This window comes from Pygoscelis adeliae, unplaced genomic scaffold (assembly GCF_000699105.1).
Source record: "Pygoscelis adeliae isolate BGI_AS28 unplaced genomic scaffold, ASM69910v1 Scaffold54, whole genome shotgun sequence".
In the NCBI taxonomy this organism is placed as follows: Eukaryota; Metazoa; Chordata; class Aves; order Sphenisciformes; family Spheniscidae; genus Pygoscelis; species Pygoscelis adeliae.
In genome coordinates, this window is record NW_008824982.1 from 5,134,696 (window position 1) to 5,153,935 (window position 19,240).

General features: G+C 40.3%; 1 protein-coding gene across 1 annotated transcript in view; it reads left to right on the plus strand.

Moving 5' to 3' along the window:
- CEP85L (centrosomal protein 85kDa-like) overlaps window positions 1-14,331 on the plus strand; it is a 194,738-nt gene extending 180,407 nt beyond the window's left edge. The window contains exons 8-14 of the mRNA XM_009325684.1: window positions 2,291-2,443; window positions 2,725-2,879; window positions 4,501-4,618; window positions 4,940-4,990; window positions 10,676-10,783; window positions 11,169-11,382; window positions 13,399-14,331. Of these exons, the coding sequence (XP_009323959.1) occupies window positions 2,291-2,443; window positions 2,725-2,879; window positions 4,501-4,618; window positions 4,940-4,990; window positions 10,676-10,783; window positions 11,169-11,382; window positions 13,399-13,562 (963 nt within the window). The 3' untranslated portion in view covers window positions 13,563-14,331. The remainder of the gene's footprint in view (window positions 1-2,290; window positions 2,444-2,724; window positions 2,880-4,500; window positions 4,619-4,939; window positions 4,991-10,675; window positions 10,784-11,168; window positions 11,383-13,398) is intronic.
- Window positions 14,332-19,240: the final 4,909 nt, after the last annotated feature.

Consider the following 19,240-nt stretch of genomic DNA (forward strand, 5'->3'; position numbering starts at 1 on the left):
TACTGTTGGAGATGAGATATTGGGCTAGAAGGCCTCTTGGTCTGAAGCGCTGTGTCCCTTCTAACGTTAGGGTGGATGTACTTGATGCTTTCCTTTTGAGAAACTGCAGGGCCAGCAGACGTCAGAGGTGCTCTTTGTTCACTGCTGGCATCATACCTGTCTTTGCCCCATGCAGACATACCAAGCAAGGGAGTATTTGTACCACCTTGTGAATAATTCTGGTGCCTGAAGAGAACGTTTTTTTCCACTAGGCTCCATGTGTAGTCACTGTAGGACTGAGGTGACTGAGCTCTTTAATTGGCACTGAAATTTCAGAAGCCTGAAAAAGCTCCCCTGTCGTGGCTGGCCGGTAGTCGCGGTAGCTCCTCACAGCTTCCTAGCTGAGGGAGCCTGCTAAGTACTGCAGTACTCTCCGCCAGTGTCCATGTCACGAATGCCTAAGTTCTTTTCCTTACGCCAGGCATGAATGTGCCTCTTGGCATCTGCAGATTTTGCAGCCCTCACCTTAGTTCTGAGGTATTTCATCTGGAAATTGGACTGCTGGGCTGGAAATGCTTCAGTTCAGACCCCTGTACCCTGCTGGCTGCTCCTTCTCCTTCTGCTATGGGTAATTGTGAAGGACTCCTGTAAGGTACTGCTGATAGCTTGTAGTAGTGTTCTCCCCTATGATTTCTGTGGCCTTGCTTTTAATATTTAATTGCCAAGAGGTGAGAGTTTTCCTATTTTTTTCCTGCCCCAACAAAGTCATCAGCAGTGTATGTATGAAGGAGGAAATTTAAAAAAAAAAAAAAAAAAAAAAAAAAAAAAAAAAAAAAAAAAATCCAAAGCTTGTTTTCCCCTCAGCAGAGTCACAGAGTCAGTAAGAGTGACTGGGGAAAAAAAAAAAATATTTTTTTTCTCATCTCAGGTGACAGAAGGTGGAAAGACTTTTCGGGGTGATGCTGGGGATTTAGAGAGGACAGGAGGAATCCCAAGGCAAATACGGTAGCTATTAGAAGGAGAGAGGTTGCAGGAGAGGAAATTCCCTATGGTATATATGCAGGACAAGATTTGGAAACCACGTAATCTTTGTCGCACAAGTACTGGAGTATTCTGTCTGGTCATCTGTAGTGATATGTGAGAAACAGAGGGAAGGGATTGGTCAGACTTCCTGGAAATTCATACTGTGCAACATTGGCCTACATGTGCGTATTTATATCACTGCCTTAAGGCTTGGGGTGGGGGAGTATACAGTTCTGAAGCACATGTTGTAGCAAAAGATCATGGCTGAGTTGCAACTTTGCTTTGAATATGGGGTTTACTTAGGCTTTGTCTAATCAGAAAAATTTTAAAGTATACTGAAAGCTTTGTTCAGTCTTGAGGTCTTGATAAAGTAAAAGATATAAAGATTTCTGGCCTTTTGGCAATCCTCAGTTTTGTGGCCCGTGTAAGGAGGCTATCTCTGGAAAAACTTTCCAGATATTATTGACTTAAACTTTTCAGTAGGCTCTCTTACTGAGCTCTGTCATTGGCAGTGTCACACATTTATTTCTCAGTGCGATGGATGTCTGTAGTGCCAAAATAAAAGTATGTTTAGCATTTACTCTAGTGACAAGTATTTGTTATCTGTGAATTACTACACCTTAGTTCAAGCAATAGAGATACTGTTTTTCATTAAATCGGACTATGACTGGAAAGTACTTTTTTCCTCCCTGCCTTCCCACTTTTTTGACCTAGGTAATAAAGCAAAGTAAGTACCAGGAATGCAAGCAAAGATACCTCAGTGTAAAAAACCTTTGCTGGCTGATGGACAATTAAGATGCCTGTAGAAAAGGCGTTTAAGAAAGCCACTATTCTGTTCTGATGTCCTCTCATGTAATTGTCAGACTGCATCAAAGTCAGTTTTTTGGCTCCCATTCTTGTTGGGTTAAGTCCTTGGTCCCTGTGTTTTAAGTTGTTTTCCTAGGCCAGAGGAAGAGGACGGACTAAAATATTTCCTGATCATTTGTTGCATATGAACATCTCCGTTGGTGAAAAAATTAAGAATATTCTAACTGTTGAACTGTTTGTGTTCTCAGTTCGCAAGGCATATGGAGTGTTCTGGGCAGAGGTGAAGCAACTGTGGTTTGAGGTCACCTGTGGGTCTATGACTTAGAGCTGCTGGGATTAATCATTCTTTGGTTTTGTTTTCTGCCATAACCAACCCTTTTATGCAGCTGAGAGTACAATTCTTGGAGTGACCAGCCTCTGCTTTCAACACAGGTTTATTTTTCGCTGTAATCATAAAACATGTACTCTTACTTTCTTCTAGCTTAAAACTAGAGACCGATATATTAATAGCCTGAAAAAGAAATGCCAGAAAGAGTCTGAGCAAAACAAAGAAAAACAAAGACGAATTGAAACCTTAGAAAAATATCTGGCTGACCTACCAACGCTGGATGATATAGAAGGGCAGACTAAACAGGTAAGGTAAAGGGAGTTTGTTTTACATTTTAAAAATACAAGTAAGCTCCCTACTATCTGTTGTCAAATCTTTTACTGTTTCAACATACATTTCCCCCCCACCACCTGTTTAGGAAGAGAAGTATTTCAATGTTTTAGAAAGCACTATTGCTATTAGGGATTCTCATACTCGGATATGAGAAATGAGCCTAAGATGACATAGAAGGTAACTGCAAGGCTGTGGCCTGCTGCAAGGCCTTCTGCTAATGTGACATCATGTCTGACTAATGTAACCTGTGTTAGCTGCAAATTCTAGAAGAGAAGAACAAGCAACTTCAAGAAACTATGACTGAGTTAGAAAAGAAGCTCGGAGAAGCCCGATCGCAGTGCAGAGAGAGAGAATTGCAACTGGTGTGTCAGAAGAAAAAAGAAAAAGAGCTGGTCACAACAGTACAGAGGTATGAACAGCTGCTTGGGCTGTGCCCTGAAACGGGTATACTTTCCCATCTGATGTCAAGACCTAATATTATTTGCACTCTTAATCTATTACAGTGCTAATGATTTTTCATAGCATAAATATATTACTGTGCAGAATGACACTGTAATGCAATAGAAAATCCAAGACGATTTTTATGCGTCAAGTTTCAAGTAATAGCACAGAGAAGAGTCTGCCTAGGACACACTTCACTACTTTCTTTAAAGATGTGGGACACTGCTGCAATGGCGTCATAGCCTGCTGCCAGATAGAGGATAGAATAAACACGTGCAGCAAAGGGGCATTGTGTAGAAGCTGTCAGCACTCCTATTTGATAACTAATCCTGTCACGAGCCATGGAAGAGCTCCCTAGATATTGGTTGATGGGTATATCAGGGAAGGGTCAAAGATTTAAATAAATTGTAGCTGTTTCTTACCTTTGCACTGAGGGTGGGGTTGTTTACAGAGAGATTTAGCTGTAGCTAATCGGCTTTCGATGAAGTTGCGTAACTATGAAAAAACAAATGGGACAGATATCCATGAGAAGATTCCAGATGATACATGGAGACATTGTTACTATGGTACATTTTAGATGAGGGGAGCTACTTAAACATTTATTTTTAAAAAAAGGGGGAGGAGCAAAGCAGGGGGGAATAACTTTTAATAATTTATGTGGATGTTACTACAGTTCACTGTCCCTCCATTGGGTAAAGGTGCATGCCACAGGAGTCTGAAAGTGTTTCCATGATGAAAAGCAAGCTGGTTGGGACACCTTGCCAGCCAAATTGTTGACACATTTTTTCCATCTTACCAATGAAAGGCCTTTTTTCTTCATGCCCACATAATCTAGAGGGGGATCATTTTGTCTTTTCTGAAAGTCTACAAATAGTTGAGGTGGCCTCTGGTTTCTAAATTAGACAGCAAGATTAACACTAATAAAATGTATTTCCTTTCTGAGAGAAGGTGAGCAGGCAAAGGCTCTAGCTATACCTAGGAGCTTGTGTTGAGCTACAGAGGGTCTGAAGGTCATACCCTCATGTGGGAGCAGCTGGCAGGAGTGGCTTTATGCTCCCCCTTACAAGTCACAGAGGGCATGAAGGATAGGCCACCAGTACTTGGAGTAACCTCCGATTCTGGACTCTGCTTTGAATTGTACATGCCCCAGTGAGAAAGTCTGATTTTAAAGCTCCTGTAACTTTGAGGGGTTCGAAGACTCCTCCGATCTATGCTGGTGCTGACTTTGCCTCCTGCAGTAGCACAGAGCAGCTGTGAACACCACAAAGCTTTTCTTTGCTCCTCTCTGCCCTCTCTCCCTATGCTGTACTGCTGGAGCTGTGCCTTTTGGGAGATGCAGCACAGGATCTGGCCCATAAAACCATTCCTACATTAATCTGTTTCTGTCAGTACCACGGTAACTTCAGTAGTTTAGGATTTTTGCATCATTCATCCACTGTTGGTTTGCTCATCCATAAGGCTGGATTCTGTTAGGTATGGTTTTATCGTTCTGGTTGGAAGATGGTGCAACTTTCTAATTTTTCACTAGAACACACAGCCCTTCTGGTTTCTGTCAGTGCACTTAATTTTTCTTTCATGTTGAATGGCAGTTTACAACAGAAAGTAGAAAAATGCCTGGAAGATGGTATTCGGCTTCCCATGTTGGACACAAAACAGCTTCAGAGCGAGAATGAATGTCTCAAAGAAAAGAATGAGAAAGCCAGTAAGGTTAGTCTGCAAATGATCTGTTGGTGGCATCTTTAACCTTGAGTCCTGCAGGTCTTTATTTTATTACTTTAGAAAGAAATATCTCGGTAAAGAATTATACACTTGTTGCTAATTCAGATTTCTTTTCAATACCAGTCTCTTTCTGTTCAGTATATTTATTTTACATGAATTTCCTGTTCTATCAGAGTTAAACTTTGTCTTGTCATTTACATTTTCAAAGATTCCATTTAAAATCTATGGCTACACACGTGTAAGCTGATTTTTAAAAAAGGATCTGAAGAGATTCAAGCCTTTTTTAAATTACTCAATTTTATATTCTAGGTCATAGACAATCAACAAAATCAGATAGCTGGACTGATTTTAGACATGCAGGTAAGGAAGAGTGTATATGCTGTTGTTTACTATGTCCATTTTTAGTTCATAAAGGTAACATTATTAAAGTTTAATTTCGACGTTTTATTTTCCCAAATAGGAGGCAAAGGTAGAAATGCCAAGAACTTAATCTTATGGCCTGTAGTTGACCCCTGTTCTCTTGCAGGCTCATAGTGTATTCGTTATTGATGTTTGTACGGCTTAGCACTTTGCCGAAACTCATCATGAAGTGAGAAACTGTTGCTATGTAGCATCCTTATTCTGCTAGTCTAGTGGATGTCATATCAGAACTGCCTGTCTCAAGTGTGAGGACTGCCTCTGTAAGTAACAGTGAAGCCTCCCATCCAACTTCGGGGTTCAGATGATCATCCAAAGTACAAAAAGTGATACTGATCAGGAGCTTCACTGCTGAGATCCTTAGTAGAGATAGGTGCCTTTCTAAATCATACCACTTCACATTTCACATCGTTTAAGCAGGTCCCTGTTCAGCTGGTTTCTGACATGTCACTCACTTAGATTATCTTAACTCTCTTGGCGGATCTTGGGCACCTAGCTTGGAGCCAAGGACTTTTCAAGACAGCAGAGGTTGTCAGCTAGGAGTCAGTTGCAGCTCTGTGGATCAGATTAACACGTCAGACTCCTGATACTCGAAAGGTACTTAGTGACCAGTATTTGTTGTGGAGAAGGGGAAACGTTATACAGGTTACGGGGAAGAAGGTACGACTTGCTCTAGAAAAAGCTGAGCGTTTAAAAAAACCAAACATCTGTTTTCAGCAAATACTGAAGCCAAATTCAATGAATTCTAGTTTCTGCATTCTTCTTCTAGATTGGCATTTGTCTCCAAATTTTTTTGCTTCCTTGCCCTCCAGAGAGACTGAAACTATAGAGTTGTCCCTTGAGAATGAAGAAGGCGCTTCTGCTTTGACTCTGTGTACATTAGGTTTGAAAGAACAACAAAATGGTAGTAAACAATCAGCTCAATGCCTGCTCCTTCCAAAGTGGAAGGGAGCACTCTATGGAGCTAGAGTCCAAATAATGAAGAGACACAAAACTGCTTGCATAACACTTGCTAAGAGAATGTGTTTTCTTATTTCCACTCTGCACGCTGAAGCCAAGTTTGCTTATTTGTAGCTGTTCAAAGTAAGTTGTCTTCCACCATTAAAATGCTTCCTTTCTCTACGATGCAGGTAAATAGCAGGCCTGATTCCTGTCGACAACCATATTTTTGCTTGATTAAATTACAGTGTATTAAATACATCTGTAGAGAAGCAGTAGGGGAATTTAAGTTGCAATATAACATATGTCTGTTAACTGAAAGCAGAATCAATCATTTAAGATTCTCTAGGTTTGAAGAAGACAAAATATATCAAATTGAGATGTTTTCACAGAGCAGCCTGTTATATGCAAAATTGTGACACAGGCAAATGTGGTTTTGGATATTTCATAATAAAAAAAAAAAAGTTCAAATTGAACTCCGTAAACTTTCTGAGGTTCTCTGTCCCTCTTCATAGTTTAGTTAAGAATATTTACATATATACTACGTGTATATGTTGCGCTTACAAGAAATATGCACAACTTGCCTAAATGTATTATCACCAACGTCAGTCTTCTCATATTTCCTAAACTTTCTGATCTTTTTCTCTCCATCACCTTTATCTTGAGACTAGTGATCTTTGTGCACATTTATACAGATGACTGTTTTGTGAACTTAGTCTGAAATGACTTTAGGGAGCTGAGACTGGGAAATGCTGAGTAGTTGTGACAGTCTGTGAACAGAGTAGTGTTCTCTTCTCCAGGACTTTCTCTTCCTTTTCCTCTTTTGAGGTATTTTATATAAGGACAGGAAATAAGATTCGAAAATGGTGTTAGCCCTCAAATTACTTGTAGACTACACCAGCTTCTTTGTAACCTTGATCTCCCTGGCCTTCCACATTTGTTTCCTGGGAAGCATTGAAAATTAGTTAATGAGAAACCAAAATCCCTTATCAGCACAGAGATACAACTTATCTTCAGCTCAGAGATCTCATTTTATTCCTTGTCTTCTGCCACATTGTAAACTTATGCTTGAGAATGTATTTCAGTTCATTGTTTTTAACTTGCAAGCTGAAAACAAACAAATACTGTTTCAGACAGCAGTGTATGAAGCAGTACTAGTTTCTATTTGCTCATAATTGTGGTGGAATGATCTTCCTTGTATGGTTTTGCTTGGTTGATTTGTTTTCCTGAGAGTGAGGTGTTAAAATTCTGGTTGGTCTTGACAAGGTGTCATGCTGCATATATAGTACATCCTCAGAAAGAGTAAAATATAGATGAGAGTGGCGTTTAAAAAAATCCATATTTACATGGTTAATTTAGATATCACAAAATTAAAATTTTTTGGTACAAAAAAAGACAGTAGAAGTAAGTCAGATTGTACAATGCCTGTGTTACCCAAAGTACCTCTGTCAATCCTGTCAGTCACAATAAACCCAAACTGTGCCAGGCTGGGAGTAATGCCACCAAATTGTAACTTTGGAAAGCATATGGAAAAACTAAGGGTGAAGGACAGAGGACTCATAGCACTATGAGCAACTGGGAAATCATAGCACTGTGGGCTCAGCCAAGCTGGTAAGCACATGTGCTTTTTCTGAGCTTTAAGACTAGGATAGCAGAGAATGATAGATGTTAGGTGTATCTTTTAGAAATAAACACTGGTTTCCACTTCTAGTAGTTCCCATTAAACAGCACAACTCATGAGCTGAACATGTGCACATTATTTGGAATATTCTAGAAGTTGTTTTTGGAGTAGTTTGCACAGTCATGTAAACTTAGTGGCAGATGTAGTTCTGAAAATAGACTGGGGAAGATAATATTTCTGAACCTGTCTTCCCCACCACCTACCCACCCCCAGGAAGGCTGCACAGTCAAACCTTCAATGTCTGGCATTGACACAAACATGAAACGTGTAAGTGGTAGCACTGTTGCATGTATTGTAACTGGGGCTCTGGGTGTCCCTGAACTTGCCCATGGAAGAGAAGTGCATCAGACCATTAAAATTTGAAGATACTTGGAAGCTGGGAGGGTGTTTTGGGCACCTGCTATTACTGCATTGCCCTGTTCCCCTCCCTAGGCACCTTCTGTCTGGCTGCAGGCAGACAGACAGAGCTAGAGGGACCTTCAGTCTGACCCAATATGGCTCTTTTTCTCAGTAGACAATGTTTTTTAAAAAAAAAAAACTAAGGATGGTGGTTCAACACCAGCGCAGTATTGCCGTGTTCTGCTCATCTGCAAGCACGACAAAGGAAATGCCTGAAGCAGAGCTATTTCCTGCCCTCTCCCAGCCCAGGGTGTTTCCTTTGACGTGGGGCAGGGCCCTCTTTCTTCCTCCCCTTCCTCCCACTGGAGTGTGAAGCTGTGCTTTCTCGCACAGCTTATCTTTAGGATGCATGTTACTTCAGCACTTCCTTTTGGGGGGCACGGTGTCGGTGAACTGAGAAGCAGGTCAAGTGTGTGAAAACAGTTTTAAAAACAAGTAGTCATTTCTGGGTTCTGCCTGCTGATTCTTATTACTTACATGAAAATAAAGTGTGAGGGTTTTTTTAGTCCATATTAAGTGTGTAAATTTTAGCACTACTGTTTTCCAGTTTTGCAAAGGGTATGACAAAGTACTGGCTTTTCTCAGTGCTTGTGCAGCATTGAGCTGAATGCATTGGGAAATTTTGTCACTCCTGTGAGTGGCCAGGCCATTAAAAACTCCACTCAGTGTCGGCCCTGCCTTGCCTGTCGTTACTCCTTGCCTTCTCATCAGCACTAATAATTCTTACAGCTGGCAAGTCAATTAAATGGCTTCTCGTCCACTCAGTAGGCCACATACATGGTAAAGGGCATGCCTGTGCATAGACATAGTCTCCTATGTGCTACAATCCCCAGTACTGGTAACCTGAAAGTTCCATTCTTCATACATCTTAGGAGCAACTCGCACAAGAGTAAATTTGGCTTCTTTTCCAAAGCTAAATTGTTTTCCTAAGACCCCAAAACCAACATAGCTTGACACAATTTGCCATGGTTCTGTCAAGTGGGGAGCTTGGCGTTTTTTTCCTGTCTTTGAATAAAGTTGTAGAGTCATAGTGCAGCAGTTTAAACACATCTTTTACTAAAGAGTGACATCGATCTTCCTATAGTATTTTATTTAAGCTATCATATAGAATTCCCTGTGAGAGAGTTCTCTGCTTTGGAAGAAGAATCATTGGGATTGTTCCTACAGAGATGCAAGAAGAAACATTCTTCTGGGACAGTGTAATTCCATAAATTGAGAGCCATCAGCTTGTAAAATGCAACTTCTCCTCCCCCCATCATGGTCTCTGGTTCCACTCTGTGAAATGTTGCAGTCAAAACTGTGTCAAGGCATGCACCATTGTCACCAGTGCTCCAGCTGTATTTTGAGCTTGATGGGATCGGATTTGCATCTTATAATTGAAATTGGGCAACAGGTTTTACATATTAATGTGCTGAGCTAGGGATGGGGAGGACACTTTATATGCACTGAGCTAGCATAGCATTGGATTTGTGAGTAATACTGTTAACGACAAAAGAGGATTTTTTTTTCTTCGTGAAAGCTGAAAAGATCTCTCTGTTTTAAAGCATTAGGAGTTTATATAATCACTATTCATTGTTATTAGTATTCAGATAAGATGGTTTGCATATTCCTCTTTCTGAGTTTTGCCAGATGACCTTGAAAGACATTTACAGATCTAAAAGCCAACTAGTAGAATAAATGTGAGTGCTTTTAACAACAAAGACACCTGTGGTCATGCTGAATTCACCCCTAAAAATCCACTTTGGAAATATCTCATGATTTCTTAGTTTCAACTCTGTAGGTAAAAACTGGGGAATTGACAGCAGCTGATTCCATGTTGCAGTGGTTGGTGGTTTGTTGCTGCTTGTGACTGATCTGGAAGTCAGTCATGGAAAGCTCCAACACTTAAGTACAAGAGCATCCTAGAAACTTACTGCTTTATTCATTACTGAAAATAGTAATTATTGTATCTGTTAAAAATGACACTATAAACTACAAATAAGTTACTTTTTTGCCTGCAGTTGTTTTTCAGCGCAGTAGAGTTGTACAGACTCTACTGATTTGTCTTGTATGTGAATGGTTTTAAAGAGCTTGCTGCTCTGTATCAACTGTCAAAGGCTTTCTTCTCAGCTGTATAGAAGGTGAGGTGAATTCTCTGTTGTGAAAGGTTGTAGGAGGCCCTGCCATAGTCTTTTGTGGAAAACAGAGGCCAAAAAAAAATCCTCAGTTACAACTTGGGATTGCACAAATGAAGCTTAGCTGTCATTAATCTGCTGCTTATTTCGAGTGAAATTATTTGGTTAGAAAAAACAATATTGTATGGTTATTTTAGCCTTCACGCATTCCATATTGGAGTAATGTTTTGCATACGTACAGTCTTTTTCTTCTAAAGAGATACTGATTATTTAAAGGGTTTCACTGATATTTGGAGTAGCTGTGTTAGTATACAGAGAGCTGTTGGGGTCCAGTTGAATATTACCAAGTGAACATGGTAGAAAATAAAACATGAAGGATTAATACAAAAGCAACAAGTAACTGAAACATAGAAATTTACTGAGGGTGCATTTTTTGTCAGTGCTAATATAAGTACAAAAATTTTAAATCATTACCTGTGTTTTCATTCAATTTAGTCTATGCAAGAGAAGCTTTTGCAAGAAAAGCTGATAGTTCAGAAGATGACAAATGAGCTTGAAGAAAAAGAAAGGAATATAGAGCAGTTAAATAAAACTCTCTCTGAAGTAAGTAAAAACTCCAAAAACCCAACCCCTGACCACACCAGCTGGGAAGAACCTATAGAATGATTATAAGATCTCACGGTAGGGCTTTATGAGCTTAATTACATACTTGACTGTGCTGGCTGCCATGCAGACATATAATAGGTACCATCCCTACCTCAGGAAGTGAGAACTTCAAGGGTGAAAGCTGCTGAGCAGTGGTAATTTGAAATAGACAGACACGTAAAAGCTGTCTATCTGCCATTCTTTAGAGGGGTACAGAAATACTGATTACATATATGGAAATTATTTTTAATTATTTTGTTTGTGGTTTGAAACAGGAAACTTTCTGCTACGGTGCATGCTGCAGACTAACTTTCCCCTTTTTTCCTATTTGCTTTTCACAAAGAACCAAAGACTGATGGAAGAGAATGCCTCCCTGAAGGAGCAGATGCGGCAGGTGGAACAGTCCAGGCAGCCAGTATCTGAGAAGATGCCTATAGCAGACCAGTTGTTCAAGGAAATGTCCCATTGCTTGTTTGACTTGAAAGCACTGTGCAGTATTCTTACCCAGAGAGCTCAGGGCAAGGAGCCTAACCTTTCCTTACTGCTGGGAATCAGATGTAAGTGATGTTGTCATTCCAATGCTTAATAGAGTTTTGACACGGAGGAGTAACAGTTTAGCTAAGTGGTGCTCAAACTTGCCAGCTGGACAGGCCAGTGTCCCCCTTGCTATGCAGCTGGAGCGGTTGTGTGTGAAAGGTACTCCTGGAGCTCGCTGGAAAAGCTGGGCTTTTAATGCACCTGGGCTGCTAAATGCATATGACTACACAGGTCCTTGCCAGGTCAGGAGAGAGGGTAGCTGGCTCTTGATATGGACCCAATCATTGATACGTTCACCCCTCTAAAAAGAAAGGTGTGTAGCCAGGTGTCCGTCCCTCCTGAGGCACACTGCAGTCACCCTGAGGGTTAATGGATGCTTTTCTGTCAAACATGTTGTGCCCTATAAACTCATTATGAGGGAGGAGAGGCATAAGCAGGCCTGGTATGGCTACATCACGTGTTTTTGTTTTAAAGCCCTTGGGGTTAAGTGGTAGGAATATACATCTACTGTTTGAACATATGTATGTATGGTTTAGAGGTGGGGGTGTCTGCGTGTATTAGATAAGCTTAGTGCCAGGCAACTCAATCTCCAGTGCTGTTAATGGCACATCTAGTCTTCAGCGCTTACTAAGCTGTTAAATTTAACCAGGAAATGAGAAGCACGCCCTAAAGCCAGTCAGACAAAGCTTCAGCGTAGTGAGTTCGTATTAGGTCTTTCCTTTTAACAAGCTTAACAGACATTTACATTTTTTTTGACCTGAATGTATTACATTCTGTTGTTTTCTGAGTGTTAATTAGAATTAATCAGATAGATCGGTTGCTGAACTGGACCATCAGCAAGGTAGAAAGGTAACAATATAGTATCCTGTGCAGCAAGAGCTACTACAAACCACATAGACTCATCTGCACTGTAACCCCCTGAAGTACTGGGCAGTGCAGCATATGCCCATCTGAAAGCCCATGAGATCATCATCAGCCAGTGGGATGAATAGTGCAGTATATCTGTAGTACTATTTCATCATCTTTCATGGCCTTATTTCCCAAGCTCTCCTATCCCTCTTTTCTGAGTGGCTACAGAAACCTCCAAAATCTGTGGGAAATGGCTGTCCTACTGTCGTGGTTTAACCTCAGTCAGCAACTAAGCACCACGCAGCCGCTCGCTCACTCCCCCCACACCCCAGTGGGATGGGGGAGAGAATTGGAAAAGCACAAGTGAGAAAAACTTGTGGGTTGAGATAAAAACAGTTTAATAATTGAAATAAAATGATAATAATAATAATATTATAATAATAATAATACACAAAGCAAGTGATGCACAGTACAATTGCTCACCACCCGCCGACCGATGCCCAGCCAGTCCCCAAGCAGCGGCCCCCCCGGCCAGCTTTCCCCAGTTTATGTACTGAGCATGACGTCACATGGTATGGAATGTCCCTTTGGCCAGTTTGGGTCAGCTGTCCTGGCTGTGCCCCCTCCCAGCTTCTTGTGCACCTGCAGCCTTCTCAGTTGGTAGAGCATGGAAAACTAAAAAGTCCTTGGCTAGTGTAAGCACTGCTTAGCAACAACTAAAACATCGTTGCGTTATCAACTTTGTTCCCATCCTAAATCCAAAACCCAGCATTGTACCAGCTACTAGGAAGGAAATTAACTCTATCCCTGCCGAAACCAGGACACCTACCCAGTTTTTTCACTACTGTTGAGATCCATCAGACTTTAGCAAGTCTAGATCTTGGTGCAAACAGCACAGCATGTCTTTCAGAGAAGCACTGATGGGCTCTGAATTGACTTTAAGTTCACACGGTACCACATTTTATTGGCTTTGTGTGGCAAGGTTTTGGTAGCAGGGGGTGGCTTCTGTGAGAAGCTGCTAGAAGCTTCCCCTTTGTCCAATAGAGCCAATGCCAGCCGGCTCCAAGCGTGATTTGTCTTGATGTAATTAAAGTGACCTAGCCCTTATTTCAAGGGGGACTTAACTAGTTGAAGTATTCCCAGAGCACAGCTGCTAGAGCTTTAACCTTGGCTGTTGTTTTTCATAGCACTGAGCTGTTCAGCTGAAGAGAATGAAAACTACCACAGCACAGAAACCCTTTCGAAGAAGCTCTTGGACGTTTGTCAGTTACGAAAGGATATTGATGAATTAAGGACTATAATGTCGGACCGTTATGCTCAGGACATGGGGGACAATTGCATTACTCAATGACAACATTTCATCTAGTAGCGAATGACTTATTAAATGCTGCTGTGTCACAGGTCTTTGCATTTCTATTAAGGAGCCATATTGGAAGACCGCAAATAGCACCGCACGTGCATCTCTCCGAGGATTGTGAATATTTAATCTCGGGAGTCTGGTGGGGAGGGGAGAGTCATCGTTTGAACAGAGTGGTACAAACTACAGGAAGTCTTTTCTCCAAACTACTGAATGTAGGAACAAGCTGTGAAGAATGATTCAGTTGGATACTCTGTTTCCTTCATTAGGGCTCATTTTATTACTTCACCTAGTTTCTGGAATCAGAGCATGAAAACAGCCGTGCTGCTATTACTCTCAGTCCTTTCCTTCATCAAGGGTTTGTATGGCATTATCTGTGTTCTGAAATTAGAGCAGAGGGTCGAAGGACCTATAGCTGTATGTGGTGAAGCTAGAGGCTTCTGCAACTGCACTTCACTCTAGGAATTGCAATTGGAACAATCTTGGAGCACTGCAAAAAGTAGTTGCTTTTCAAGTTGCCTAAAAAATTTAGGATATAGGGAAGATGATGTTTCTAGTAATGGATGTCTAGCTTGTTTGCCCAATAGCAGAAGAAAACCAAGTTTTAATTCCTTTATGCAGATGAAGTCCGTAAAATATAGTGCTATCAAATTGTTTTAAGCACGCTCACATTGCTGTAAGAAGTTTCAATAATGTGAAGTCTATGACAAACCCAGAGAAGCCGGAAGGCGTGAAACTGCAGCATAGTATGTGGCTGTCAGGAGAAATTTAAAAAAAAAAAAAAAAAAAAAAGGCTGTATTTTAGTGTTTGTACCATACTTATTTTTCCCTTAGGTCATCTCCATTTTAAGATGTGGCTGGTCTATATTCCATCCCTGAAGGCCTCTGATGAGGTCGTGAACCACCTCAACCATTTTTTACCACAGCTACAAAACGGGTGTTTGGCACTTGGCAAAATCAGGGCTCAGAACAGAATGTTTCCACTTAAGCAGTATTAAGTACTCGGTTATCTGAGGACTGCAAAATTTTCCACATTGTTTGGGAATTCTTTATTTCTCCGTTTATGTAGGAAGCAATTACATTAAAAAAAATAAGATCATGTTCCATAGTTTATTCAGTGAGTGTCACTTGGCAGTACTGTTTCACTCCTGTGGGACAGTTGACATATTAACACTTCTAATTTCCTGGAACATTACTGCAAGTTAGCTGCACAGTTGTACATGGTGTAAAATAGTATTTAACTGAAGGAAACAAAAACTTGGGAAGAGCAAAACCACTCTCAAATCACACTGTTAAGAAAATATATGAGCATCAGTTACATATGTGGTATTAAAAGAAAGTTTCAAATTACTAAGGTGCAAGTGAGTCAACTGACTCGTAGTGTGGATAACAGCAGAAATATCTTAGAAAGCTCAGCAGTTAGAACCAAGTAAATTCTAGGGCAACGTTTTTATGGCAAAAGCGTTAGTATCTTCAGCTTTCTGATTATATTTATGTTAATAGAAAAAAAGGAAGGTATAGCAATGTAAACTGGTTACCAGTTTTAAGTTGGTTTTCCTTTCTGTTCATTGTTAAACAGTTACCGTTAATGTTGTTTTTATAATTTAGTGATTTAATTTTTTTTTTAGCTATATGGACTTATTTATTTGATGTTTTTCTCTAACCTGAACCTACACATGGACTGATTTGTAAAAAATAGTGTTGCTATTTATATTATTGCTACATGGTGTTTTCAGATAGATTAATCTGACTGGTTCGGCTCCTGTGAGCACTAAAACAGTGTCTAGATGAAATCTCCAGTGAAATTGCCTAGTGTCTCTACTTCAAGGTAAAAAACGAGGCCATTTTATTTTAAAGTTCTATGCTCTTTCTGTAGGTTTGAAGGTGTTTATACTAGTGCAAAACTGAACACAGGGATCTTTGCACAAATGGGCTTGCACGGTTTCCTGTGCCTCTAGCAGTATTGGCTTTTGTGACTAGGGCCTCAGCTCATTCCTTTGGTGTAGTTCGTTGGTTTTGGCCCTGCAGTGAAGTAATAGTCTCCAGTTTACGGCATCTGTCTCGTATCAGAATTCAATAGCACTTCAGATAATAAACCAGAAGTGTTAGGGAGAGAGGAAACACCTAAGTTGCACGTTATTATTTCCTTAGATGACAATGTTGTACCTATAAAAAATTACCAAGCAACACATTTTTCTAAATTTGGTGGAAATAACGAAGTGTTTAATAGAGCAATTAGAGAGGAGCAGGAGGTTTCTTTGAGTCACTTTGAACTATTAAGCTCGTCACTTGGCTGGTGTGCCTCCACTGTCCCTCCTCTTCAATGGTGATACTGTACTGCGGAGTTGAGATCAGTAATTTATATTTGCAGAGCACTTCAGGAGCTTTTATGCTCTTCCAAGTATTATTGAAAATCCCTCAGGAAGGAGATCCCATTTTATTTGTAGTACTTTGATTGCAGTGCTGTAATCTTGCATTGTAATAGTTTTGTTACAGAACCTGTAATATTTATGTTAATTTTAAAGCACTTGATTTTAAAAAACCCTGAGTTTATCTGCCTCAGTCAAATTAAAGTAGGGAGGTAAATGATGGATGTATGAGCCAAAGATGCAGACGACCAATTGACTATCTACAGCGATACAGTATTTTGCTTTGATTTCTTAAAATTTGGCCTGTTGTAGTAGTAGCAATTACTATATATGCATCAGTTTACAGATGCCTCTAAATGGAATAAGCTTTGTCTAAGATATGCATGATTGTTTAATTGGTTAAAATGTAGTGTGTGTGGTCTCATTCAGCATATTTAATACAGATTTGATTAACAAATGTTAACATTGGAATTGCTTAGATTTAGTCATGACAACTTTTTGCCGTAGCTATTAGACAATCTCAAGGGCTGAAAACAACCGCTAATGAATGGATTCTGTACCGTTCCGGCTGTCAGCAAACTTGTACAGTAATTTTTGTATAGTTTCAGGTTGAATTTATACAATCCTTTAGAAGATATTTACAGTAACTACTGTATTCAAGAATGTATTTTGAAAAAGACTTGGAAAGTAACTGTCTTCGGACAAGCTGTAGATGATGCTCTATGTATTTACTATATAGAAGTAACGCAGCTCAGTTGTGTAAAAGTGATTTAGGTTGTTAGCCTCCGCTGTGCAGCTTTGTAGTGTGATAGTTGTCTGAAATTGTGGAGATTGCTGTAACCACCCACTTGGGCTCCAGCACTCAAAACTGCCGGTGGCCGCGAAGTCATTACAAGAGCCGAAATTTTGTCCTTTTCACTTCAAAAGGTTTCCTTCCTTCCCTGGCCCTCGCTGTGCCCGCCTTTTGTTGCAGATGTTTTTTCGGACATTTTTCTTGCAGGGTAAGAGCATAAGGAAAGAAAGCAAGCAAACCCGTTCCTGCACGACCTGCTGCCCTAGCACGGGCGGCGGCAGCACGCTGCAGTCTCTCTGCATGGGCATAGTTTGCTCCAGTTTTCCTTGTCCTTATCAATGATGTTATGCAGGTGGAGTTGGAGGTATAATTGGGCTCTTCTCATTGATGTGACAAGTTCTGTCACGAGTGGGGAAAAGATCTTCTGAACTAATCTGCATTCTTAGACTGCAAACAAATCAATGGTTATTGTCTAAAGGGATGATATATTCTGGTAGCTCATTAGCAATATTAATTCCACAGCTGCATACCTTTGTGCCTTTTTTGCCTGAAGTAAGTGTATATTCCCCTTGAACTTTAGCTAAGTTGTTAGGATGCTGATGACTGCACCTCGCTTTCCTCTTACCTGCCGATATCCTGTTCATAAGCTTTTGTAGTAAGAACTCTCGCATAATGTCTAGAAACAGAAGTACTTAAACTAGGTACTAGGTGTACACTTTGAATGTTAGGCTGGTTGTAGTATGCAGCTTTTTTGAATATGAAGCGTGAGCAGGAAACTCAAATCATAATGTGTTTATTTTGTGTATATTAATTGCAGTATATCATTAGTTCAGTGGGGAGGAGTATCTGGAGCTATCTTTTAAAAGCACAGCTGACATATGTACTGGATCAGTCCCTGAAGACTGGTAGTTTTGTAAATTGGGTTCAATTTTTGAACCACTCAGAATACCTCATATGTAAATAGAGTTGTCATGACTTAATCACAATATGTTCATTGTAAAAAGTAAAGGAGCCACTGGCTGGCTCAGCTTTAGGCTTGTTGTTCTTGCCTCTTTTTGTAATATTTTTAAAGTAGGGTTTACAGCTAGAATTTTGAATGCCAAAGTTCTATTTATTAAATAATAATAAAAGTTTTCATTGTTAATGACTGGTATTTTTCCACTGGAATTTGTTTGTTGATGTTTGGGATTTGTATCCACAGAGCAAAAATAAATTTTGTTATAAAAGTGATTTCTTTGTGCTTCTCATTTGTCCAATATCTGGCATGTGGCGGAAGTGACCAAAGCTGGACCGAGGGCAGGAGACAAGAAAGGAATCGTGAAAGGTCTTCTCAACATCCACCCCAACTTTTCTTCAGTAGTCTGTAGTTCTGCTTGAGTAACAGCTGACTGAGCTCTCTTCCTGGCATTAATTTATTTTTTTTTTTAAATAAATTAAAAAAAACAAGGCCTTGGTAGCAAAAATATTATATCAGTGTAATGAAAGTATTTTAGAGCAGAGTTTCTTGTAAAGTCCCTGCTGCTTTTTTAGGCAGGTGCTGCTGTTGTCCATCTCGGATGCTGATGGGAGAGATCACAGGTAGGACTTTTAAAAAGACTGAGTTGGCACAAAACAGTAGGCAGAAGTGTTACAATAGTTTTGAAGATGCTGAAAGATTCATCAGCTTTGGAACATGTGGTGGCCCCAAAGCCAGTCACACAGGGCAAAAAATAAAGCTGGATGATGAGGCAAAACCAGCAGCGTGTCTGGTACCAAGGAAAAAACTGGGGCTCAGAAAGGATGTGGTTTTAATTACTATTTTTCAATTAGAAAGCAAAAATGGGTGGCTGGTCAGACTGAGCAGTAGTTAAGGCAGTCAGAAATCCCTGCTGCATGAAGTAACACAGGTCAGTATAGTCCAACACAACCGAGCAACGTTGACTTCCCTTCCATGTCAAGTTAGTGCAGTCTGAGGAAAAGTCAAAGGTTAAGGATTTTAGTCGGTGTAACAGGAGTCTTCACAAGTGCTGAGGGAAGCGGGGTCACCCAAAAATGGTTTCTTTTCTGACAGCTCCCCATGAGAAATCTTAGAGCCTGTTTGGAGCATCAAGTGCTGAATGAGCTTTGTGTGCAGAGTGCTGTTCCCCTCTTCCCCCAGTATACTGTGCTGTGCAGAGCACAAAATTTGACGCTACCTCTTCTTTTCAAAGACACTGGGAAATTCACTTTAATTAGCTAATGCGTTATATGTGCTAGAGATCACTTGCTCTTCTCCAGCCTTGTGACTGAACATCAAACGCTGGGCTTCTAACTCAATTAAAAACGTTCTGTGCCATGTATAAATGTATGCAAAGGGCTGCACAGGTGCCAACTTTCCATAAGATTTCTGAGGGTGACCTTTTGTGACCTGCTCGAAGTCAGGTTTAGGTTTCAAAGTATCATGATTAAAGCACTGCTAACAATAGTAGTGGTAGAAAATGTTCTGCTGCCTTTATGCCACAAACAAAATACAACTCCAAATGTGGCTAAAA